Source organism: Spermophilus citellus (genome assembly GCF_964194105.1).
Source record: "Spermophilus citellus genome assembly, chromosome: 12".
In the NCBI taxonomy this organism is placed as follows: domain Eukaryota; kingdom Metazoa; phylum Chordata; class Mammalia; order Rodentia; family Sciuridae; genus Spermophilus; species Spermophilus citellus.
The window spans coordinates 107720063-107747569 of NC_138198.1; the positions used below are offsets into that span (position 1 = coordinate 107720063).

Below are 27507 nucleotides of genomic sequence, written 5' to 3' on the forward strand. Positions count from 1 at the left end.
GGGAATCAAACTGAGAATTTCATGCATACTAGGCAAGTATTCTATTGCTGAGCTATATCCCTAGCCCTATTCTTAATCTTTGTTGAATGGAATCTCATTTGGCTTTTCAATGTTGTTTCCTATATTTCACCAGTGCTCCATTGCCCAGTTATTTAATCACTAATAGTAAATGGCTGAGTTCTAAAACAGCCACAAAATAAAGTATTACTGCAAACATCAAATTGTTGTAGTAGTATAATGACATGCAAAAGATGTTTACAATATAATAGAACACTCCCAATCCTCATTATTATTCATAAGAAGTTTTAGAATGAGAAAAGTAGAAAGTTAAGGGAAGGGTGGGTAGTAGACTGAAAACCAGTGACTGTTTTGGGAATAACAGATCCTCTGAAGAGGATAATTTTACTTTTATTAACTAATTTATCACACCTCTCCTATTGCTATTTTCTACATCTAACTGATCTAGCCTTTTTTAGTCTTACTAAAAACCTTTGCATAAGGATTCTTTTGATAAAATCCTTTATAGAAAGGATTACATAACTTTACAAGCTGCTAGGCAAATCAAATATTTTCAGTTTAGCACCTATCCTCCCAGGTTGTGAAGAGAGAATATACAGCCTTCCTCAAAAAGTTGGCCAAATTCCTGGTTATTCACCATGCAGATTATCCAGGTTGGTATGTCTATTGCTGTTAACACAGGTGGAGTTCCTGGGGCCTTTCTTCTTCAATGCTTTATAAGAAAATTTGTACAACCACCTATGGAAAGTCAGGTGCAGACTTAGAACTGGGATAAGTGCTTATCCAAGTTTTGCTAACATGGTTCCAAAGTTTTGGCTAACCATTGGCAAGGAAAGCCTTAAGACAGATTTTTCAAGGCTCTTTGGAATATCTTGACCTCAAATTAGGTAAAAGAAGTTCATTTCATAGGTCATCCAATCTAAACTGGATCTTCTACAAAAGATCTCCCAAATTTAATTTTCATACTTTTGGAGGCAAATCTCAAAACTGACAGAGTAATTCTGGCATACAGTTCAATGGTCAATGGTCTTTCCCATCATTGAATCTATATACTCCAGTCTCTAGTACAGCCTAAGAATATGTCCAAAATCTACAATGAAAATACTTTTGATGGCTGTGTGGTACTTGTAAGTTACTGAGTGAAGAGAAATTTAATTTCTTTAAAAATGATCTTAGAAATTTCTTTTTAACCAAATGGAAACTATTTACTCCAATTAGACTCAAATCAATTTCATAGATGGAGTAATATTTTTGTCTATCACCAAACCTAGAAGGCAGTTTTAATTTTAAGACTTGTACTCCCATATTAGAAAAAAATAGTTTTACAGATTTGGTAGTAAAAAAGACAAAATTTTGTAAACCAAGGATATACACAGTAGAATCCTACACAAATATGTGATTAAATTTAAAACTGGCAAATATTCAATTCACTATAACAATCATTTAATAAAAAAAGCTAAACCTGGACTAGATAAGGGCGACATGTTCAACACCAAGTGTATACTAAAAAATCAGTTACAAGAATGAAGAGCATGTATTAGAGAATGGAGAAACTTGGTAAGAGGAAATTTTCAATTTTAAGTACCTCTCTTCATCTAAGATAAACTGCTAATGATTAAATAAAAAACACCAAGGAGAATACATTCAAGTTAATGGAAACAAGTCTTTATTAAGTAATTTTTAATATCAGAAAAATAAAACTCTTATAATTCTCTTTACAGCAAATATATAATATCAGTGCTTTGGCCATCTTAAGTTAAAGGCCCTTTATCATAAAATATATGGTTTTAAACTTTACTCAAATTGAATTTATAATCCCTATGACTTCCCTACATATACATAACAAAAGAGTGTAGTAAAATTAGCAAATACTAAACTATATTGATAATTTATCATTCTTAGTTTGTGTTTTTTAGAAACAGTACACGCACCTAATATATGTCGATTCCTTGGCTTATTAGTTGCAGTGTACAATGCAACAAAATACAAAATACATGCTTGGTGAACATTCGTTCATATCTACAAGACGGCAGCTAGAGATTAGGTTTCAATACTGACATGTAACTATCCTACAAGCAATTAGCATTACATCATAATATGCCATCAAGGCAACTTTTTTATACTGAAAAAAATCAAAATAAAAACCGTTATTTGTAAACTTTTATACGAAATGTAACTCTTCAAGTGGAAATAAAAAATAAAATTTGTCTATTTACTATTGAATACACATAGGATTTCATTTTTGTTATACTGAGAAAAAAAGTTCTTTTGTGTTGGGAAAATAACGCTTCAAAAAATAATTAGTAGAAAAACCCACCAGTATAATGTTTTGTCCTTTCAATGCCAGCACAGATTTGGGAACATACCGAGGATGAAGTTATAGACATCCATAGGTGAAATGTACAAGTGTATTTTAAAGAAATCTTTCCTTGTGATTGGAAATAGTTTTGAAATGAAGTAAACTGATTGGAGGTCGTCACAGCTGCTTTCGTGAGTTATGCCAAGGGCATTATTATCTCCCTCCCCATCCCCTACATTACTAAAAAATAAAAATATATTTATAATGTGCAAGACAAATATGGATTGAACATAAAATGTTTCACATTTTGATCTAGTCTAAAAATTAATCAATAGCTTGATCAGACTAATGAATGGAATGTTCGCATCCTCAATTATCAGCCAATGTAGATGCATCCCAAAGCCCTTCCTGAAATGGTGGCCATTTCCACATTCACTAAAGGAGGCTATGGGTAGGACACAATAGAGACAACTGCATTCCTGATCCATTGATCATACCAGCCTTGAGCACTCTGGGCGAGATGAAGGTCAATGTAGCAGTTTTTGTCCCAAATTATAACCAGTGATCTAGTAAACTGCCATCAGCCCTATTATTACCAATAAGTAATCACAATGCATTAAAAAGTTACTTGCAATCCTGCAGAGTTAGGCATAAGTTGTTGAGAAATAAAAAACAAACAAACCTGTTTTGTCAAAACTGGCAGTGTAAAGAAGGCAGCACTGGAAGTGTCTGAGTCATCTGTAATGCCAAGTACCCTCCATAAACTCTTAATGTGGTTAGGCTTTGGGACCCACTGTTTGGAATCTCAGATGTATACCCTTTTCTCATAGGTCACACAACCTATGATCTTCGCTCAGCCAAGGTGAACTTCAGCTTTTGCAATTCTTACATAAGCTATGTCTCTGGGTCTACAGGATAGTATTAATAATTCAAACCAAACTAATAGACAAGAGACCACTTAGGTTTAGTGTTACCATAGCAGCCTTTTATAAGTTTACTAACAACTTTAGCCTAATCCCAATAAAGCCTGATAACAGTCATAAGAATTCATTAGGAAGTTTACTGGGGGTACCATTATACCCATGCCTTTACGAGTCCATATAGAGATATAGTATTTATGTATATATATATAGTTAAGAGTGAATTTGGATTGCCTGAGTAACAGCTGTCTGGCAAACTGGACATGATGGCGTTCTCTTTTCACAGATCTTGTTGGCACATTCCATGCAGAAGAGGTTGTGGCCACATGGAACTAGGGCAGCAATAACTTCATTCTCAAAGCAAATCACACAGTCGTGCTTTCTTCTTGATTCTGGAGGTGAGCTAGAGGTGGAACCACCGTTGGAAGAGGAGTAACTATTGGTACCATTAGAAAAAGCAGGGATGTATATTGGAAGGCCAACATGGTTGCCTGTGCTAGGTGGGTCGCTCCTAACCCTCCGAGCAAGTGGGTGTTCTATGCTCTCAGGAAATGTAGGAGACAGACGAGGAGTAGATGGCTGACTTCCTCTACGCTGAGTCTTCATGTTACCAGAAGGATCACTCCCAAACCCAGAGAGTGGGTTAACTGGTTCAAATGGAGTCCAGATAGTTTGAGCTGATGTTGGTAAAGAGTCAAAGGCAGGAGAGTCAACTGCAAGATCTTCTGAGCCTACAGATGGTAGTGTATCTCCAAACCAAAAGTTTCCTGTGCTAAAGGGGCTTGTTGGACTAAAGTCAGCCAGCCTATTGCTTCCAAAGTAGGAATCTGTGGAACCACTTCCTAGAGAACTGGAACTATCATTTCGATAATTGGATATCATTCTTGCGCGGCTAGGAGGAACTGGATTGGAGGAGAGCCACGCAGAGCCAAGAGTGCCACCTTCAAAGCTGACATCAGTACCATTGTAATGGAAATCATTCTCTTCATTGAGCTCTATATAGTTTCCTGTACGCATGGCAATATGCATTTCTATTTCTTCCCGGGCTCGGTCAACATTTTCAGGCATCCCTGTCACTTCAAAGACAGGCTCCTTATCTCTGCTTGGAGTTACTATATACGTGTGGGTCTGCTGCTGAATTCTTTTAATTGTTGCTCCTTTGGGTCCAACCACTAATCCCACCACACGATAGGGGACCCTGACTTGGACGGTGGTTTGACCGGGCAGATTGGGGCTACATGACAACCCTCCCAGGGTAGGGCCATTTTTGTTTCGAGATGCACGGATCATGGAGAAGTGCTCTGCAGCTGAGAGGATTTCTCTTTTGGCCATGGCAACATCTTCTTTCCGTCCAGTGACAACAAAAATGGGCTCTTCACCACGAACAGGTGTCTTGATATATGTGTTTGTCTTGGCTCTCAGTGCTTTAATTTTACAACCTGTTTGAAAGAAAACATTTCACAAAAGTCAATACTGACTTCAAAGATATTTGATTAAATTTTTTTGATCATCTTTTTATTGATTTCAAAGATATTTGTAAATACAAATCACAGAGAGTGCTTTCAAACTAAATGTCTGCCAATGGGCAGTTTTTGTTTTCAAAAGTTTTAGAGTTTGCTCTTTGCCATAAAAACATCACTAAATGACAAAACTTTCCTCATTCTACTAGTGCTCCTATATCTGGAGGTGTACTTATCTGGTGGTCTTCATTTGGGCAGAGATGGTACCTCTACTGGAAGGCTGTAACTCAGAAGTCAGTCTCATTGTCTACTTCCTCTTGTCATTAGTCACTGCAAATGATGCATGAAGTTTTCTATATAGATAAGCTATACCGAGGGTTTGATTTTCAGAACACTAATAATTTACTACATTGTAGGGTGATAGTGGCAAAAAAACATTAATGTGCAGGTGAGACATTTAACATTAATTGTCTCATTTAATCTATATAATAACTTTATGAACCAGACTATTACTCCTTTTACTTCTAAGAACCAGATTATTATACTCTTTTAACTGCTAAGGAAGCTAAATTGAAGCTCAGAAAAATCATATAAGTTGTTGTTATATGTGTTGTTCACACAACTAGTAAGTAGTAGAGCCAATTAAACTCAGCCTGATTTCAAAATCAATGGTCTATTACTCTCTCCTTTCTAAAACTCAATTGATGACTACTGAATACTCATAGCTAGCAGGTCATTTCACTTCTGCCCTCACCAGTTGAATTCCAGGCTCAATCAGTTTACTCCCATCTGGGTTATGCTAGCTGTACTCATGCTAGTAATTAAATTATCTAAATTGTTTATCTTAATTACATATACTAGTGAGATATAAATATGAAACTAATATTGTATTTCTATGAAAACTGAGTGGACCGTTTTTGAAAATTCCAATAAAGGTAAGTATCTTGGGGGTGGGAGCTGACGTTGAGTTTCATATGCGAGACAACCATAAAAGCCTGGGGATAAAGAAAAAAAAAGTAATATAGAATGATTCAGCATCAACCATAAAGTTCTTGATCCATTCATAAGAAACAGATACTTGAGACTATATGAAATATGAGTATTGAATGTGGTTTTATTAAGGAAGGGCTACTCTGACTGGTAGAGCCAAATGGAAAAGGCCTTGGTTTCAAATCCTAAGGGTATTAAATAAAACACTGAAGACACATATGCATAACTTTTCATAATTCCTGACTTTAGCCAACTTAATTTGAATAACCATTGATTATCAGCACCAATGTAAGATTACAGGGCTTTAAACTATAACCAATGTCAAAAACACAACTAAGGCATAAAACTTTGGGGTTATACTTCTCAAAGATCTTAACATAAGCTAAGTGCTATTGAAGACAAGGAGACACAATTTGGGCAGGTCTTTTTCTTAAACCTTCCTTTCTGTTCTTTGCCCCTGAAAAATTAACAATAATATGGCCTACAAGGCCCCTCTTTAGCTTATATCTGAATGCCTCTAACTTCATCTTTCACCACTCCCTTTTACCCTTTCCTCATTCCTTACACTCTTCAGTATGTTTCAGCCCATATTCATGGCTAGCAGGTCATCTCACTTCTGCTCCAACCAGTTGAATTTAGGCTCAGTCATGGTACATCCATGTTCCCTCATTTCCATGCCTGGAATCTTTCTTTGCCTTTTTACTCCTAGCTCTGTTTGCTTAACTCCTGTTAATCAGGTTTTGGTATAGATACCTCATCCTCTATGAAGTTTAGCCTCTCCCAGGACTGACTGATATGACTTTTCTCAGAATTCCAAAAGCACTGGGCAGTTGAATATCCATGTATACCACAAGACTGCCATGAAACATTTGTTGAAAGAAAATCACGGTTCTTCTATATAAGGACAGTGGGCCTTTCTTACCACATTGCATTGGATCTAAGCTTTTTTTTTTTTTTTTTTTTTTTTTTTTACCAGGCATTGAACTCAGGGGCATTCAACCATTAAGCCACATCCCCAGCCCTATTTTATATTTTATTCAGAGACAGGGTCTCACTGAGTTGCTTAGCGCCTTACCGTTGCTGAGGCTGGTATTGAACTTGTGATCCTCCTGCCTCAGCCTCCCAAATTGCTGGGATTATAGGTGTGCTGGGATTACAGGTGAGTCACCACGCCCATCATTAATCCAATCTTATTGAAGGGAGCTGATTATGCTAATTTCAATTTAGCACAGTCAAGAACAACTTTATGCAACCTACTCTTGTACATCTAGATCTCACCTACAAATGAAGATTCTGTTCCTCTCTCTAACAAACTGTGGAACTTATAAAGAAATGGCTGGCTTTTCACTGCTGGATCCTAGGTATATTATCATGCAAACACTGTGTGGTCCTTTGAAAACAGAAATACACGTGGAAGCATCACCAAAGAGACATCAAGATGATGCCTCTCTTCCTCAAAGAGCTTTCCCAAGTGTCTTAATTTTCCTTCATTTTATTATACTTTCAAAAATCTCATCACTGGCTACAAAGCTAGTTTCAGAAAAGGGGAACTGAAGACTGAGTTGCTAGTTAAAGAAGTAAGAAACATAGTATATCAAGTTTAGAGATGTTGTAATGTTAAGGTCATATTCCTTTGAGAAGACTCTGGGGGAAACGGCCAAATGCAAAACTGCACAAAAAGCACTTAGCATAGGAACGGAATGAGGTATAAAAGGCTAAGGGAGAGGGTGGCTTGAGGGGTTCTCCAAGAAACAGTAAATCAAATTTATGCTACTGTAAATGTGAAAACTTATTATAGAATGCTACTGTAAGTTTATATCTATAATGAACTACAGGAAGTTTTTTTTTTTTTTTGGTATGGGGGATTGAACTCCAGAGCATTCTACCAATGAGCTACATCCCCAGCCCCTTTTTATTTTTAAATTTGAGACAGGGTCTCACTAAATTGCCCAGACTGACATAAAACTTGTATTATTCCTGCCTCAGTCTCCCTAGTAGCTGGGATTTCAGGCATGTGCCCCTACGCCTGGCTAAATCACAGAAAGTTTAAAAAAGGGTGGCATAACTTTTAGGTGTATATTATACTCTGCTTTTGCTCTATAACAGAATATGAGCTGGAAGATCAGAGCAACAAATTTTTCATATTTTATCATTAACATAGGCAAAATACTTAGCACAATAGATATTGCTTAAGACTAAGAATTAAAATCATATTCCACTGGCTAATCTGTGATATATAGATGTCTTAAGAAAATCTGAAAGAAGCTGGGTGCAGTGGCATACATCTGAATCCCAGTGATTTGGGAGGCTAAGGCAGGATGATTTCAAATTTGAAGACAGTTGGGGCAATTTAGCAGTTAAAAAAGGTCTGGTGATACAGTTCAGTGGTAGAACACCTGTGGGTTCAATCCAAAAATCTGAAATAAGTATAAATATGCATACGACTCAAGAAGTTACAACCATTATTCAGTTATATGAGTTTATATTCTGGGCAACAAGTTGATAAGGCAAGAAAGCTATCTGTTAGTCACATTCCTAACAACAGTCCTGATCTTCTTGCAGAAAAATACTGGGCAAATTCTACTGAGGACAAAGGGCAAGTTAGTCTAAGGTTCTAGGATTGGCCCCTTTTAATTTTAACCTTTACTTGTGGAAAGTTAAACTGAGAAACCTCTCTAAACAACTTCTGAGACTATTAAGGAACTGTCAGTTACACTGTAGAATATTTCTATTTAATACTTCATAGGTATATTATTACCAGAGGAAATATGGTTAAAGGTACACAGAACAATATCTTGCCTATATGGCTGTTATTAAAAATAGGTGTTCAATACAGTTCATTGGAAAAAGAAAAGATGAATATTTTGAACTTAAATCACTTCTAAGATGTGGAGAAAGGTCTATATCATCTAAAAGGGTCATGTGGTTAGGTTTTGTACATCAGGAGAAATATATAAGTGGAAGATAGCAAAGCCAACCCTTTTTAAGCGATTGCCAATTAAAAACAGAGGAAAGTACTGTTTTTTTTTTCCTTAAATTTTATGAGTTTTACCAAAGTACCTGAAAATCAGATTAGGATTGTTGGAAACTTCACACTTGTTTCATCCTAACACTTGTTTCTATAGGACAGTTATATTCTGACTTCCAACCAAATAACAGATGATTCCTAGAATATGAATACACTATAAAGTTAGGAACTACTTAAACAGTGGAGTTTATAAAAGGGTGACACAACCTCAAGGATGTAGGGAAAAAGGTACACTCAAACATTGCTGATGGGACTGCAAATTGGTGCAACCGCTCTAGAAAGCAGTACGGAGATTCCTCAGAAAACTTGGAATGGAACCATCATTTGACCAGTTATCCCACTCCTCAGTATATATCCAAATGATTTAAAATCAGCATAATATAGTGACACAGCCACATCAATGTTTATAACAGCCCAATTCCTAACAGCTAAGCTATGGAACCAACCCAGGCGCCTTTCAATAGATGAATGGATTAAGAAAATGTGGTATACGGACACAATGGAATATTACTCAGCTATAAAGAAGAATGAAATTATGGTATTTGCCGGTAAATGACTATCATGCTAAGTGAAATAAACCAATCCCCCAAAACCAAAGGCCATGAATGTTCTCTTTAACAGGCAGATGCTAACACATAATGGAGGGGAGGGTGTGTGGAGATTAGGGGAAGGGAGGGGGTGAAATAAGAAAGACAGTAAAATGAATCGGACATTATTCTCCCATGTTCATATATGAATATATGACCATTGTTACCACATCATGTACAACCTCATGAATGGGAAGTTATATTCCATGTATGTATAATGTCAAAATACACTCTACTGTCATGTATGTCTAAAAAGAACAAATAAAAAAATTTTAAATAAAAAAGAGTGACACAAACTAAATGAGAATCTATTTTAATCTTATGAATGGAGATGGTAAGAATTTTTTTAAAAAAAAGTATATTAGATTGAATTTGGTTGAAAATGCAAAGATATTTTTAAAAATAATGCAAGAATTTATAATCTCAGAGTTACACAAAAAAGTCAGAAAAACCATAGTTAAAAAAATATATTCACAATTTAACTCACAAATGGCTAATTTCTCTCCTCCTATTCCCTCCCTTACATATCAAAACATTAAAAACCTAAGAGAAAAACAGCTAAAATAGTGCACAGTAAAGAAAGCAAAGAAGTGGCTTTGAAGATGGAAATTCCATAGGAATTATTTCCATAGGAATTGAGCTATAATTTTCTATCCATGAGATTTTCAAATATCAGAAACATTATAACACTGGAGTAAGAATGGGGAAAATGGCACTCTTATTTAGCTGTTCAGAGCATGAACTGCTTTCTCTGGAGGGCTGTTTGCAGTATCTATCAAAATTATCTTATGCCTCTACAATCCCATTTATAGAAATGTTGGCACAGGTACAGAATACCCTTTGTATTATATTATCTACTTATTGTTTAGATTAGCATGAAGCTAGCAGAGTTATAATACAGACTATTATATATTTGTAAAATTGGTTCAATGAGAGGGATAGGGCAAGGAGGAAACTTAGTTTTCACTGTATACTCAATACAAATATGTAATCTTTTTAAAAAATGTGATTAAGAAAAGTAAAACAAATGATAATTTTACTAGTCATACTAATTAGACTTTTAGTTGGTATTATTTAGATTATTTTATATTACATGACCAGCAGGATAAATGATTTCATAATCTCAAAGTTGAACAAGGTTCTGTAACTTTAAAATGTAAGGACTAACACTTGTGTTCTTACAGTTATAGACAAAAACTAACATGGCAAGTTGTATTCAAGTTTGTCAAAAGACAGGACTCTAAACCAGTGGTTCAGAAGTCAAGGACTAGAGTAACATCAACAAACTGCATAGGTATAATTTTACCTTAATTTTGGGGGGAAAAAATCCCCAAATAAAAAGTCTCCAACTTGCTGGTATAGGAACCCACTTCCTCTTTCTAAATCACTGTTGCAGAGGTAAACCTCTTTAGCTGCAGCCAGAGAACTCTGATATTTTCCCTACCTACTATATATAGCAAAGAATCCTGCCTTCCTTCTCTGGGGTGTAGAGCATCTTTCAGCCTTAACAACCTAAGAGGAAGGCCCTTTTGTTGGTGGGAGGAGAGTTAAAAGGAAGAAAAGGAACTGAAATGTAATTGTCTTTGGTGTTTTTGAAACTATGAGTTGCAATATTAACTTTGTGGTTTACAATCAACATAAAAAAGAAAAAAACCCCAATGGGTTTCAAATTTTCAGTGAAATATGTATACAATGAGCTTCAATGTAAAATGTTATTTTTTCTGTGGGTTCCAACCACTAAAATTTAAAACCTCTAGACTAGATTTATCTTAGACCACCTTAAAGACCATTTTCTATAGTTCAACGAAACATATAATGTTCTTGCAACATACAAACCAGTGTAGTGAAGTGGGAGTTGTTGAGAATATATGTTAAAGATATAGGATTTTGCAGATGGAATTTGATATAGCTGAAAATGGTAATACTATAGATTTGCTCTGTGGTCACCTAAAGTATCTTTTGGAGGCCAGAGAGCCTAGACATTAATAATAGTGAAAATTAAAACAAAACAAAAAAATCAACAATTTTTCCAAGCTATCAGAAACAAGACTTGGATCCTCACAGCAAGGTTTTCCAAGTTGTTTTTGTTTTTATTCTAATTCTTAAAACTGATTCACTTAGGTGTTGGCAAAAAGACCACATGGCCTATCTTTACCATTTGTTCCCACTTTCCAGAAGAAAGGGCATTACATGATAAACTGAATTTATACTTAGGCAAAAAAATCCAAGGAGCTATATATCATCCACTATAAAATCCTTTAAAAAGGTACAGTCCCTTCAGTAGATATGGCAGGCAGAATTCTAAAATGCCCCCTTACCCTCATTTCTGGTATATACATACTTTCAGTCAATTACAGTCTATGTACCCTTGGAAAGGGATATTGTAGATGTAATTATGATCCAAGTCAGTTTACCTTAAAACAGGGAGGTTATCCAGATTTTCTTGGTGGGTTTGACTTAAGCATGAGCCCTTTAAAAGTTTTTTTTGTTTGTTTGTTTTGTCTGCCCAGGAGGAGGTTCAGAGATGTGCTCTGGCTAAGGGAGAAAGTAAACAATCTGTGGTGAATTGCCTATGGTGACCTCATGGCAGTGGCCTCTAGGAGCTGTGAATTAGAAGGAAAATGGAGGCCTCCATTCTCCAATCCTGAAGAAATGAATTCTGTCAATAATAAGTGAGCTTGCGTGAGACATGAACACCTAGATGAGAATGTAGTCCTGATCAATATTTTGATTTCAGCCCATTGAGACCCTGAATAAAGAATTCAGACACACCATGTCTAGACTGCTGACATACAGAAACTGAGATAATAAATCTGTGTTGTTTTAAGCCACTAAAATTTATGGTAACTCTAATGGAGCAACAAAAAACTACTACATGGTTCTTAAGCCTTTAAGAATTCCACAACCACTGCCTTAAGGGAGCTGAGAAAAAAATGTTATTTGTCTTATATTCTTATTCAGTACCCTACAGGATATTCTAGAAGGCTTTCAATCAGAAATATTCAATATTAAGCAGTAGCTTAACATCAAATATTATATTAATAACATGTTATAGCAAATCTAGAATTGCCAGTCCAGATTTTTTTTTCTATCCTTTAATTTGCTTATTACCTGCTTTTGTTTTATGTTGTCATACCAAGTCACTAAGTGGCTTCAATTACCAAATTTATTATTTCAAGAATATAGCTCCCATCCTCATATCTCAAACCTAGCTGGGAAAAGTTTTCTGCTTTTACATACTCATGTGGATCCACCAGATGATTTGAGACACACTCCAAATAGCAAAAGGTCCATAATCTTAATTACATTTGAATAAACACTTAAAACAATCCTTTGATATTTTCATAGTTAGAAATTTTCTGCCTTCACATTATCCCTTTCCTTTCTTTCAATTTTTCCCCTTTCTTCCAAGTACCCAAGCTTTTTTTGTTTTGTTTTTAAATTAATTTTAAAAAATACATGATAGCAGAATGCATTACAATTCTTATTACACATAGAGAGCACAATTTTTCATCTGTTTGTATATAAAGTATGTTCACACCGATTCGTGTCTTCATATTCAAGTACCCAGCTTTTTAAAGAAATAAAGTATTTGGTCATGAAAATTTTGAATCCCAATTCAGGAGTGAATGGCCTGCGCAGAGAACAGACATAAAATACAGTCAGGGAGAGGTGTGTGGAATCACAATACAATGAAATAGGGTGAAGGAATAGAGGTAAAAGTTAAGCCAGGTATGGTGACACACACCTGTAATCCCAGCAACTTAGGAGGCTGAGGGAGGATGATCCCAAATTCAAGGTCAGACTTGGCAATTTAATAAGACCCTACATCGAAATAAAAAAAGGTCTGGGGATATAACTCAGTGCTAAAGCACCCCTGGATTCAATCCCTAGTAGACTCCCCACACAAGAGTTATAAATTAAATAGGAAGAAAAGAAGAATACTATAAGCTAGGTGTTGAGAAGGACTTTTATAAGGTAACTGTGTTTATGTTGAGAAGTGAGTGGTTTGGTGGAAAATAAGCAGAAGCTGTTTTCTCCTTTATCCTAGGGGCTTTGCCTAGGTATTCATAGCTAAATCACTCCTTCTTGGGGCTCAAGAGCATTTTACCAATTATGAGATAAAGTTCAACCTAATGCTTTATCCATACAAATGTTAAACTTCCCCTCTAAAGGTACAGATGCTACTTTCAGATAGTGTAAGGAGTTATAAATATTTCTGACCTCAAGAAGCTCACAGTCTAGAAAGAAAACAGTCATGCAAGCAATACCGATATAAGATAATTGCTTTAATAAAAGCAGGCATACAAGGTAGTGGGAACATACAAAGGAGAAGGCTTTACCGCTTATAGCAAATGAAAGAAGGCTTCAGAAGAATTTGAACTGAGGCCTGAAAAAAGTGATTTTTGCCAGGTGGAAATTCTAAGAGAGTAAAAGAACTTCGGGTCAAAAGCAGGCAATGAAGGTTCAGAATGGCATAGTGGAGAAACTAAAGTTAGGTCAGTATTGTGAAAGCTGGCAGAATGGGGATAAGGCAGAAGTCTTCAATGCCAGATAAGGGAAATAACTTTGTAGGTGCAAAGAATTTTGTGTAGAGGAGGAACATATCAGATGTGCATATTAGACTGATGGGAATATATCAGTTAATGTTCAGAGACTGCAGGCAGAGAGACTTACCTGAATGGCCATAATAATAATCAGTAGAAAAATGCTAAGAGAATGAAAGAGTATGCAACATAGAAGCCATGTATACATAATACTGTTCAGTTCTAACATCTAGTATATTTATTTCAAGTTCTTATGCTGTTGATTTTTGACAAGGAAATTTCTCAGAAATGGAACTATTGAAGTTTCCATTTACTCCATAAATTTTACACACACACAGTTATGGTTTGAATGTGAGGTGTTCCCCCAAAGCTCATGTGTCAGACAATGCAAGAAAGTTTGGAGGAGAAATGACTGGGTTACAGCCTTAACCCATTCCGTGAATTAATCCCTAAAGGGATTAAGTGGGTGGTAGGGTGTGGCTGGAAGAGGTGGGAATTGGGGCATGGCTATATATATTTGTATCTAGCGAGTGGAGTCTCTCTGATTCTGCTTCCCTCCGCCACACTCTTCCACCATGAGCACCAAGGAATGGAGCTGGCCTTCTATGGACTAAGACCTCTGAAACCGTGAGCCCTCAAATAAACCTTTCCTTACTCTACAATTGTGCTGTTCAGGTCCTTTATTCACAGCAGTGAAAAAACTGACTAAAACATACACACCTTATTGTAGTTTCCATTTACTCCATAAATTATACACACACACACACACACACACCAAACATCACAACTGTACTATGGAGATGTGGCTGTAGCTCAGTGGTCCAGTGCTTGCTTTAGAAAGTTTAGTTGCTCCTGGGTTGGATCCCCAACACTGTAGAAACAACAAACTGTATGTACATTTTCACTTTTTGGTAGTCCTTTTGTTATACCTGTCTTCAAAAATCTGCCCCTCACACTTGTTTTGAGGAGAAAAGGATCCTACTTGGAAATCATTGCATACATTCTTTAGTAAAAATGAAGAGAAGGGAGTCAAAACTTGAACGGATCTTTTTACCTTCAAGAAAACTGAACTCCTTGGTCTGATTTAAAACAAAACAAAAAACTACCTTCTCCCAAACTTCATCATCTCCTAAGCATGTCTTATCTATTCTCTCTCTGCTCAGATTATTTTCTTAAATAGCCTTAGAAAACCTTCCTTGCATACTCTTTCCTCCCCAAGTTACCTCAGTAACAAACAAGGTCACTTGGTCACTTAGCAAAGCAAAAAATCTGTGTGTGTGTGTGTGTGTGAGAGAGAGAGAGAGGGGGGGGTGGGGACAGAAGGGGAGAGGCTCTATGGAAATAAAGAATAATAAAAACATGGGAATAGACTTATTAAATGAATCCTTTAAGGCCCAGTTCAAAGGAAACTACAAGAACTACAAGTTCAAAGGAAACTATCTGCAGAATTGGGTTGTAATCAATGCCTAGTAACCTGCTGTTTGCATATCAGGTCAGTCAACTTCCAGGTCTTTTCTAATGCTGACCTTTTTGGATCAAGTCCCTCTTTTAAGAAATACATAGTTATCTTTTCCTCTCTGAAGTTTAAAATGTACTTGAGACAATCACACACTACCATATTTCAAATGAATATATCCATTTATTCTTTCTTTCACAAAGGGTTGGCAGAATAATGATTAAGAACTCAAGACTAAATAGACTATGGCAAACCAGCTTGGTCAATGTAAGCAGGTCAACTAACCTCCACCTCTCCTTCATGTGTGAATAATTATGATTAAAATATTTCACTCATTTATTTATTATAATGATTAAACAAATACTGTATTAAAAATGCTCATTGGGAATGTAGCTCAGTGGTAGATGAGTAAACTCATCTAGTATCTGGGAGACTGGACCTACTTTTGAAATAAAAAAAAAAAATGCAGAACACTTTTAGTCTTCCTGGTTCTCTTCTAGATTTTCATTTAATCATCAGATTATAGTGCTTTAGAAAGGGCAGGAAAGAGCTTAATTGGATTGCTCAAATCTTCCAGATGTTTATAAGATCTCAAACCTAAATTGTCTTAATTCCACATTTTTTTCACTACTCTATACTATTTCCCTGTAAAAGAACATCATTTCAAGTTTGTGATATATTATAATTAGCAAGGGGTAGTCATTTTATTTAATGATTTTATATAAAATAAGGTCCTTTCCCCTTTATAACAGTCTAGACCATTCAAAAGTTCCCTTCACTTTTCAGTAACTCAATTTCAAAATTATTGTCAAAGTCTGATAAATAACAGCTAAACCCCAATAAAAGACTTGTTTTATTCCAATATTTAAATAATAAATAATATAGTTTAAGGATGCAATGTACCCCTAAATGTATAATATAGTATTAACAGCTTTTCTTTCTAGGGTCAAGGGTCAAGTGTAATTTTTTAAAAGCCAAAGTTGTCTGAATTTTTAATTAGGAATACTGTTTATCTCACACATGACAGCACTTCAAACAGCTCCATTTACATGACTTTAGTTTTATTATCAGTTTTCATAGGGACATTTAATGCCTTCAACCAAGTAGCATCTACTGCCCTTTAAAAGTCCCAAACAACTTCAACTTGGACTGTCTCCTTAAATAAAGAGCTAGGAATTAAAGGCAGGAGTGAAAAAGTCCTCATTACTACAGTACAGAAAGTAAAATGTAAATAATAAAATGGAAAGTCTCTAATCTAGCAACTCAATCCGATCAAATAAACTGCAAGTATCTACTTTACTTTAGGTAGTTTAACTGATATTAAGGATGCAAAGATGACTAAGATTTAGTTCTGCCCTTACTACCTTGTATCAATTTCAAGCATCAAAAGGATTTAGTGTTTGTACATGTTCATGTGTAGACAATGATCAATCATTTTCTTATGTTGTTGGTTGTTGATGGTGTTCAAATCATCTATATCTTTGCTGGTTTTGTGTCTCCTTCTTCTACTGCTCATTGAGATAGGAATACTGATTGAAGTCTTTAGTTATGTTAGGTTTAGACCTTGGGCAACTTGCTTATAACTCCTCAGACCTGTTTCCTTATCTTTGCAATGGAAATAAGAATAGATCAAATGAGCTGATACATGCAATTCTGCACTGTGTCTGACACACTTAAATGTTTGTTATTACAAAAGTCAAATGTGCTGATTTTCTACAGGAAGTTGAAAACATTTAAAAAAATCTATCTCCTAAAGAAAAAAATATATTTAGATTATGAAAAACATGTTAAGATATTATGAACTCTGCCCTTGAGAGAGGGCCTAAGTTGCTTAGGGCTTTGCTGAATTGCTGAGGCTGGCCTTGAACTTTTGATCCTCCTGCCTCAACCTCCTCAGTCGCAAAGATCACAGATGTGTTCTTGGCTTAGAGTTCCAATTTTAAATTCTGTAAACTTAAAAAACAAGTAATTTTGATGTGAAATCAACCAAATTGGTATTTTGAAATCTGGTTTATTTCTACATTTCAGGAACTATCTTTAGAAAGAACTCAAAATATAAGAACTTTGAGAGATCATCTCATTTTACACAAGAAAACTGAAGCTTAGAATTGCTCAAAGTTATAAATTAATGTTTCTTAAAATCACTATCATCCCAACCCGCCTTCTTTTCTTGCTTTATGTTTGGAGTAGAAAAGAAATCCTTGCTCACTGAAGGTATTCTTAAGAATATGAACAAAACAAACTAAAAGTCTCCCCCTTCCTTTTTTCACTTAATTATATTAAACAAGAGGATTGGAAATTTAATGAAAAGGTTCACATTTGGCCTTCTATTAACTATGAAACAACCAGAAGAGGGTGTAAATTAGAGGTGAAAGAACAATTTTCCTAACTAGGGAGTTTTAAATTATGTTCATGCCCTTTAGAAGATGTTAACAAATCCTCTAAAAGAATTGTGGGTGCAATGATGCATGCCTATAATCCCAGAACCATGAAGGCTGAGGCAGGGGCATCCCAAATTCAAGGCCAGCTTGGGTAATTTCAAGTCCACCCTCTCTCAAAAAATAAAAAAGAAGGGCTAGGTATGCAGTTCAGTGATAGAGACCTTGTCTAGGATGCACAAGGCTCCTGGGTTCAATTCCCCATATAGCCAAAACAAACACACACACACAACAAAACAACTCCCCATAAACCCAGAAAAGAAAGAAATCTTAGAATTGTCTTTTGGGGTACCATGTAACAGAATCAATTATTTTTAAATGATTTCCTTCCAGACAAGCTTAGATCTCTGCCAGGAAATACATTTTCAAAGCTCCATTTTTTTTTTTTTTAATTGGTACTGGGATTGAATCCAGGGGTGCTTTACCACTGAGCTTTTTTTTTAATTTTGAGAGAGGACCTAAGTTGCTCAGGGCTTTGCTGAATTGCTGAGGCTGGCCTTGAACTTGCAATCCTCCTGCCTCAACCTCCTCAGTTGCAGAGATTACAGATGTGTACTTGGCTTAGAGTTCCAATTTTAAATTACTGTAAACTTTAAAAACAAGTAACTTAAATGTAAATAATTTAGTTAGGAGTATGAAAGAAATTCATCAGTTAAAATACATTTCTGAGATGGGCACAGTGGTGTGCCAGTTACTGGGGAGGCTGAAGCAGAAAGATTGCTTAAGCCCAGGAGTTCAAGGCCAGCCTGGGTAACCCAGGGAGATCCCATTTTAAAACAAACCCCCCCACACACACACACACACCAAACAAACACAAACAATTTTACCTTACCTTACATATAATTTCTCATCTATATACTTTCAATTGTATAATAAATTTATATTAATGACATTTTCTCAAACTTGATTCTCATGACAAATATGGGGGTAGGCAGGTGAGAGAGGCACCCAGAAGAACAAGTAAAAGCAATAAGTTTTCTCCATTAAGGAGAAACTGAGGCTCAAACTAGTCATTTGTCCAAAGTCATAGACAACAAGTGGTGAAACTAACACAAAGAGGATAAGGCAAAAAGGAAGGAAGAATGATAGAGGAGAGGGCAATGTTTATGATCAGTGCCAACCCCATGTTCACAACCAAATCTTTATGCTTAATTTCAATGACATCTCCAGTTTTCATTAAATAATTTATTATTTTATGTCCTGGTCTTATTATTCCATGATATAACTTTACTGAGGTCAAATAAGCTTCCTACTTACTGCAAAAAGGCAATGAACCACGTATAATGGAATTGCCCTTAAATTCCAAATACAGGGGGCTGGGGTTATAGCTCAGTGGCAGAACGCTTGCCTAGAATGTGTGAGGCACTGGGTTTGATCCTCAACACATCAAAATAAATATCCATCTACAACTAAAAAATATATATTTTTAAAAAAGACTGGCACAAAAGAGGTTCTGCAATTACTTAGTGTACTTAAATTCCTCAAAATTGGTCATAGAATCAAGACTTGAACTGATTAAACAGCATTAGACTGAATTTAGTATAACTGGCCTTGGGTTTTTTTTTTTTGAGGGGAAGTACTGGGGATTGAAATCAGGGGCACTCAACCACTGAGCCACATCCCCAGCCCTATTTTGTATTTTATTTAGAGACAGGGTCTCACTGAGTTGCTTAGTGCCTCACTTTTTTGCTGAGGCTAGCTTTGAACTCGTGATCCTCCTGCCTCGTAAGCCACTGGGATTACAGGCATGTGCCACCACACCCAGATGGGCTTGGTAATTTAACAGAAGATGATTTTAAAGGTATAAATATCAGATTTAATCTTTGCATATCTCTATATAGGAATTAATGGTATCATGGGCAAAGTTAAATGTAAACCCAGAAATTATGGTATATAAGCCATTTGGGAGGCATTTAAGTATGTAGTTTAATAAAAAATATCTATCACCTAAAATCAATAGGATTTTAAAATAAATTAACCATGATTTATCTGGAGCTTCTTAAAACATTTTTAAAATTGCAAATACATCAATTTAGTATCTTTTTTAAAAAAATATTTTTAGTTGTAGATGAACACAATCCCTTTGTTTATTTAGTTTTACATGGTGCTGGGGATCAAACCCAGGGCCTCACACATGCTAGGCAAGTATTCTACCACTGAGCTACAACCCCAGCCCCTCAATTTAGTATCTTAAGAAAATTATTTCATTTTCAAGTTTAAAATGACAAATTCCAAACAGTGGAAATTACATTGTTTAAAATTCTACAACAATCCCATAGATTATAAAATAGTGCTGTGGTAGTCATCTAATATTCTGGCTCTCTCCTTGTGGGCACACTGTTATAATATGCCTTATAGTCCACTTGAAATTAGGTGTGGCGAGATGACTTACTTTGATTAATGTAATACGAGCAGATATGATAATTATTACTTCCGGGTCTAACATTTAATAAAGACTAGTGCAATGGCTTCTCATCTTCCTGTACAAAGGAAGATCAGTAACACTTGAGATGGTCACTGCTCGGCTGGCCTATGTCCCTGAATGACTAAAACAAGCAAAGTCCCTGTGAATAATAAAAGTTCCAAGTATCTAACATGCATTTAATCATCAATTGGTTCTAGTTCCATTACATAAGAATATAATGTGTAAACCTATCTGTGAAAGTTCAGAAAAGGTAAACAGTATTTACTACAATGGTTCCAAATTAATTTCGGATTTGCTTTAACAAAGTAACATGTGTTTATCACTTACAGTTTCATATACGTCAACTTATTCTTTAGGGTCTCTCAAAGTATTGCAGATATGATTATGTCTAGCTGCAAAAGGAGAGTCTCTGGGGCCTAGGGAGTTTCAGTGACTTGCTTAAGACCGTGAAGTAAATTATTTGCACAGAGTAATCAGAATTCAGTATATCTATTTCTGATTGTTAGCTCTTTCCAGAATACCTGAACAGGGACTGTCACAGGCAATTCAATGTAGTTTACAATAATTTATTAACATTGAAACATACATTGTAAAACATTTTTCTTTTGCATTTAGTTTAAAGCAACAGCATTAAGCTTTCCATAAATTCTTTAATTTATATAAACACCAAATTCAAAAACCAAATCAGCAGTATGTTAAGTACTAAAAATAATGCTACCTTTCCTTGAAAACTTGAGATGTAGAGAACTACCCAGAATTCCAAACTATAAACACTGTTGGAAATCTTTCTAGATACAAGTCTCTAATAGAGCAACAGTTCTCAAATATGTGACTCTGTGGATAATTTTTAGATTGCTTATAACCAGGGGGTAAAAAATTACATCCTTGAATTATCACATTTTTTCCCCATTTCCTTCCTAGTGAATCAGAATAGTTCATCAGAAAGAAGGCAGCAGATTCACACCCATTTGTAAAGTGATGATAGCAACTGAAACTATCCTAATAGTTCCTGAGCCTATACACACAAATTACTATAAATTTAAAATTTAAAATCTAGAAAGTTATAGTATCCAAATTTGGAGTCCACTGCAGTGCAGGAAAAACAAAAACACAAGAATTCCTATTTTCATTTTTACTCAGTTCTTTAAAATTTTTAAGTTTTATAATGTGCAATGTTTTACCATACATATTATTCATACACAAATATCCAGATATTGGGGATATTTCAATTTTTTTTGACACAGTAAATAAAAAAGCTAAGGATGACTTTTCTAGACTAGGAGGTTAGAGAACACACATGCTCCATCAATTAAAGTCCCAGAAGAAAACAAGATGCACATCTTAAGTAGCAATAAAAAACTGAGTTGCTAACCCTTAAATGACTAAACTTATAACATTCAATATTTACTTATAGTGCAGTTAAGAATACATCTTGAGATCTACTTTAACTCTTTAGCCTTACTAGATATTAATGACTATATAAATGAACAAAACCTGTTGACTTAAATCTGTTAGCCACTGTCAATGGGTCTTGTAGGCACTATACTTAAAAAACAAAGATGTTTCTAAATTTAAAAAATTAGGTCTTAAAATGCGGTCAGACTTCTTTTTTATGTCTATATTCTAAAACTTCTTTGATTACCAATAAACCTTTTAAGCTCCTGACCTTATTTTATAGTATTGTCAGATTAACAATAGATGCATAGCTAAAAAACAACAAAACAAAACAGAGCCAATTTAACATTCACAAAGACCATATGCTACTGGGGAGTAAAACAGGAGGTCAAACACTCTGCCAACTTTCATCACTATCAAAATCAGTGGTTTGTTTTTTTGGAAGACACTAGAACCAGAGGCCATCTACATGAGTTGCCAGTCTATGTGACTCAGAATTCCATTTGTCCTAATCTTTGCTTCAGAGCTGAAGTCACAAATATCTCCATCTGTGACATAATTATTTCCAAAGCCAATTAAGAGATGTCAAACAGAAAATTATGACTTCAGGTAATGAATAAATGGTAGGAATTGGTAATTCTTAAGGATGAATATTTAGCTCCTTCAAAACAAACAAGAAAATGAAATGATTTGCCCTGTTTAAGTCACTTAGGACAGGTATTCTCTCATGGGGGAAATTACTGCACTAATAAAAGGATGTGAATATTAGAAGTTACTTAGTTCTCCATAGGAGCGAGCAAATACTTCACAGGTTTTATTACCATGCTACTGGAGTGTAGGGGTGGCAAAGAGGTCAATGATCCACTAGTTGAATGGTTCAAAACAGGAAAAGGGCAAGACATTCTGCCCTTAAGATAAGATAAAGGAAGATGTCATACTTTTAACAGTACTGTCAACTCTGGGAAAATATTAATCGCAAAGGAACAGTCAGCAATTTGTCTCCATGTTCTAAGACAAATAGATTTATATTTTCCTTATTAACCAATAACCACAGCACTAAGAAAAACCAAGAATTTAGCTCATTTATAACCATGCAATAGATGGCACAAAATAAAAACCTGAAACCTTCTTTAATTTTAAATAATAGTTTTGCATAAAGGTAAGAGTTTACACAATTAAGGACTATTGTACAGCACTAAAGGGTATGGTATATGAAAGACAAAAGCTTGTATTAAATTAAATCTACAAAATATATTCTCTTGTCCTATGTAAAACTGGCATGTAAATGTTCTTTTCCTTTGTTATCCTACACTGTCACCATAAAAATGCTGGAGCAACTTGTGTCAAGTTAAGTGGTACCTTAGCATGGCAATCATGATTCTATATTCTGGCCTCAACAGTTGCCTTGCGAGCCCTTTTCTACCACTCCCCTTTTACAAATTTTAAGCATCTCCAAATTCAACAGGACTTGCCCATCACACCTAGAAATAATTCTTCCATCTTTCCTCTTATTGTTCCTTAGCCTTTTTTCAACTTCCATTTGTTAAGCTTTTACCTATTCTAAAAAGCACTCCTGGGTGACTTTTTGTTCATCATACTAGAATTAGAACCATTAACTTCATATTAGTTTAGTGTCATTCTGTTTATTAGACTGTTAGCTTCTGATAACGGGCAGAAAGTTTGAATCAATCTCACTTTCTCAACTTAATCACCATAAACTCAATACCTGACAAAATACAAGTGTGATGCATAGCAACCCCTCATCATTCTTGATGGACTAGTTCTGAATTTATAAATTGAAATGTTATTATTTCATCTTAGGTAGGTGAAACAGTTCTCTCCTGAATTATCCTAAATAGCACCAAAAACAGACAAATAAGGCAGGTGAAACTGATTAACTAGGTTGACTGAAATAAGCTTTCTCTTCTACATTCACATTTCAGATTTTTTTCTTATTAAAATCTTAGGGATAAGAAAAGCCAACTCTTGATATGTGAAACCATTTCAGCAGACCTCCTTATTTATGTGTACTTTAGACCACTTGGGAAAGATGAGATCATTTAAGCAGCAGCGCCATCATCTCTTTATTTGACCCCAACAATGCTCTCAACCTAACAGTACAGAAACACATAGCAACCAAGGCTCAACCATATTGTAATAAGGCGGCAGCAGGTAATATTTACCCTTTTGTACAGCGGGGAAAAGCTACATTAAAGAACACAGAATCTTCCCTAAAAATGTCGGATATGGAGGTACTCTGGGCATCCCCTTCCCCCACCTTCACAAATCTACTCCTGGAATCTGAGACATAGGTCCTTTGTCTGAACAATGTGGGAGGAGTCTGTCTGCAGTACTAGTGTGCTGGCAAGTGGAGAATTTATTGAAAACTGCATAAAAGTCTAAAGTTCCTTAATTACCGTACTGTCCAATTTTTCTTCATCGTGCACCCTAAAGTGTCCTAAAAGACAGCCAATGTGCCTTTTCGAGAATAAAAATATAACCTTCGAGAACACTTAGATAAAAAGAGTTAGGCTGCTCTTCAAAAGCTAAGTTTCAGAATAGCGGAAGGGGGTAGAGTGTGATACGGTCAACTTAAACATCCCTTCCCTCTTGAATAAGCTCCTTCTACACGTCTCCATTTCTGCCCATTTCTCATCTGAATAAACTGTTCGAAGGGAAGTCGGGACCTCTTACAAGAGGCTCTGCTGCGCAAACTTGCAATCTCAAGCTCTCCGCACACAACACCAAACCTGCAACTCCTGACCCGACCTTTTACTACCTCACTGAGGTTTCTGGTGCCACGCCAGTCTGGTGTTCCACGAATACAGCTCGAGTAAAGTGAACACCACCGGACTGGATGGCCGGAGAAACTCAACACTTTATCAATCAGAACGAGAGGAACGATGTGGGTTTTTGCAAGGTGACCCATCTCATCCCGTCGCCCCTCGGATCCTCCCAGGTACCTAATCGGTGGACTCTTTGGGTTCCACCTTTTTCCGCCTCGAGCTCGTTTCTTTCGTCTCCCACCCACGCCCGGGGCCGTGCCCTGCTGGACATCCCCACTTTCCGCACTCACCCTGGCGGCCGACAATCTCGGCGACATGCTCGGAGCTGGGCACTGGGACGCACTCGGTGGTGTTGACGCTCTTCCTCCGGAGCAGGGCCGCCTGTTCCCCGTTTAGGGCTGCTGCCGCCGCCCCGCCGCCGCCGGGGCCGTAGGCGTGGGACAGCATCGCCGCCATCATGCCCTGGGCATCGTCCCCTCCGTAGAGCACCCCAGCCGCTGCGGCTGCGGCCTCCCGAGCATCGAAGCCGGCGCCAGGCAACAGCACAGACCCCAGGGGCCCGCCCGGGATCGACTGGGTCTGGGAGGCGGTGGCCGCGGGCGGCGACAGCAACAGCAGCGACGGCCGGTCCTCCTCCTCTGCCTCCTCCAGCTCCTCCTCCTCCAGCAGGTCTCCGTCCAGCTCTGCTTCCTCCCCCTCCTCCTCGTCGTCCTCCAGTTCCAGCTCGGCCGCCTCCGAGGCTGCGGGCCGGCCGGGCGGAGCCCGCTCCTCCGGAGACAGCCCCGCCGCCCGCCGGGCCTGGCCCTGCGCCGCCGCCGCCGCGGCCCGGAGCGTCGGTGCGCCGGGCTCCGCTGGGCTGGGGTCTTCGAGGCCTAGCGCGGCCAGGCGCTCCCTCAGCAGGAGCCCGTCCCCTTCGAGCTCCGGGCCGCCCGCGGGCGGCGGCAGCGGCGGCGGCGGCGGCGGCGGGGGCGGCTGCGGCAGGGGGGCCGGGGCCGCCGCCAGGGCCAGGGCCGCGGAGCTGCCGCTCGGCATCGCGGCGGCGCGCTGTCAATGGCGGCGGCGGCGGCGGCCGGGTCAGGCGCGGCGGGCGGCGAGCCCCATGGCGGACAGGGCCCGGGCCCTGCTCAGCACGCAAACACCTTTCCTCTGGGGAGGCGGCGAGGCCCGCGACCCGGGCTGAGGAGCGCCAGGGCCGCTCGGAGACCGGAGAGGGCGGGGTGGAGGGGCAGGGGAAGGAGGCAGAGGTAGGTAACTAGGTGGGTGGGTGGGGACGGCAGCGGGGCGGGCTGGTGGAGGTGGCAGCGGCTCCCCTCTCAGGGTTTCTTTTGTTTCATGGCCTTAACCAGCCCCCGGCGCGCGCGGCGGCGGCGGCGACGCCCCACGCCGCTCTCCGAATGAAGCCGGCGCGCTCTGATTGGCTGCTTTTAATCTCTGGGAGCCCGCCCTCTCTTCCCGCAGCCTTCACACTCCTTTCCCTAGCCCCACCCCCCACCCTCTCCTCGGGCCCCGCCCCTCCCCTCCCAGAGCTCTCTGATTGGGTGACCAGGACGAGCCAGCCCTGGAAGCTGGCTCCTTCCGTCCTTTCCCCTCCCCCCTCCCCTCCCTCTCCTTTCCCTGTGGCTCAGGAGAAGGGGGACTGTGATTGTTCGCTTTACACGTCACTCTCTGTGACGTACACGATAGGGGCGGGAAAAAGGAGGCGGGACGGAGGTGCTGAAGCAGAGATTGAAACTGAGGGTGGGGCGGGGCTTTCGCGCAGGCGCATGCAGTTTTGGCGCACACAAGGGGTTCTTCCTTTGCTTCACTTTCCCGTTTCTCTAAGCCACTTGTGTCGGGTCTTTTAGGGGAGGCAACTTTGAAGTACCTCATGGGTAGGCCCGGAGGGCGTCGTTTTCCCACGTTGAGGAAGAGATGGCCCTTTTCAGGGTAAGGGCCTAAGAAGAGTCTTCAAAGGAGGGGCCAGCGAGTGTCCTATCCACTCGCGGGGGTGGTTTCCTAAGCCGCGTGGCTTCTCGGCCTCCCTGCAAAGCCCTGGGAATGCTCCTCCCTTGGGTCCTCCTACCCAGCTGTCCGGGCTTCCCTTGTGGGGCGGGTTGGTTACATCAGGAGCCCGAAAGTGCTGAACCTCAGTTTTCTGGGGCTTTTAAAGGAAATTCATTGTATCCTCCTCCAAACACTCCTCCCACAGCATTGCCCAGGTGATCTCACACATGGCTATCTTTCTAGCGGTTATTTTAAAAAAGACTTGTTGAAAACAAAGCTTATTATGTTCCTGTCTGTTTTAGGCTGTGAATGCCCCACCCCTCCCTTTAGTACCAGATCCTAGGTTAGTCTTAACCTCCATAATTGTCTTATGGAGATATGATGAGAGCAACAATGTAATTCTGTAGTTTCTAGTGTCCCCATTAAAATAGAAAGAAACATAGTTTTAATATATATGTATACACTTAAAATATTACCAGTACAACATGTAAAGAATATACAATTTGCGTACTTTACAGTTTTTTCCTAAGTCTTTGAAACCAGTGTTTTACAATTAGTGTATCTCAATTCAATTTGCTGTGCACTAGCCACTCTTAATGTATTCAGTAACCATTAGTTCTAGACCTCTTGATTTTTTAATTGTAAACTGCATTCTTGAAGATATAGTGAATGAATCTTATATTGGATTTATTTGCTATATCTTGTTGTATCAAACTTGTTTCTTATAAGTCAACTTTAGCACCGATTTTTCTAAGTTGTCTAGGATGTCAGAAAGACCGCGGTATAGAGAAGGCTGTACTATAGTCTCCGTTTCTCTATTTTGTGCCCACAATCCTACTGCAACCTATTGCACTCCTACAATTAAAGGTCTGGCGAATTTTAGCTAACATTAAATCTTTTCTGTTACTCCAGAGTTTCTCTAGCTCTCATAATCCTGTAAGTTGCTTCCCCCAAAACCCATTTCTAGCAGTAAGCTCTTGAGCAGAGATTCTCAACCCTGCCTATAAATCAAAACAAGAATTTTTTTTTAAAGTAGATCAGTGCAGACCAGGGAGAGGTATCCTCTGAATATTTGTTATTTGGTACACCTTGGTTGGAGGCCTAAACATGTTTTTCAAAAGCCATACAGGTTGAGAACACTGTAGGGTTTGAGTTTGGGATTTACAAAAGAAGTC

The 27507-nt window shown here is 38.1% G+C and overlaps 1 protein-coding gene across 1 annotated transcript; it reads right to left on the reverse strand.

The window, feature by feature from the left end:
• Positions 1-1667: 1667 nt before the first annotated feature.
• Positions 1668-25876, reverse strand: MEX3C (mex-3 RNA binding family member C). The gene is made up of 2 exons (XM_081263376.1): positions 24640-25876; positions 1668-4676 (listed from the first exon to the last, which is right to left on the reverse strand). Exons 1-2 carry the CDS (start codon positions 25379-25381, stop codon positions 3451-3453), a joined length of 1968 nt encoding a protein of 655 aa, XP_081119502.1. The 5' UTR covers positions 25382-25876; the 3' UTR covers positions 1668-3450.
• Positions 25877-27507: the final 1631 nt, after the last annotated feature.

What these genes read in the sequence shown, in the direction of transcription:
- MEX3C (XM_081263376.1), bottom strand. Translation starts at nt 25,381, where the DNA reads ATGCCGAGCGGCAGCTCCGCGGCCCTGGCCCTGGCGGCGGCCCCGGCC. An exon ending in CGAGATTGTCGGCCGCCAGG is followed by an intron (nt 4,677 to 24,639) that starts GTGAGTGCGGAA and finishes TCTTTCAAACAG; the next exon opens with GTTGTAAAATTAAAGCACTG.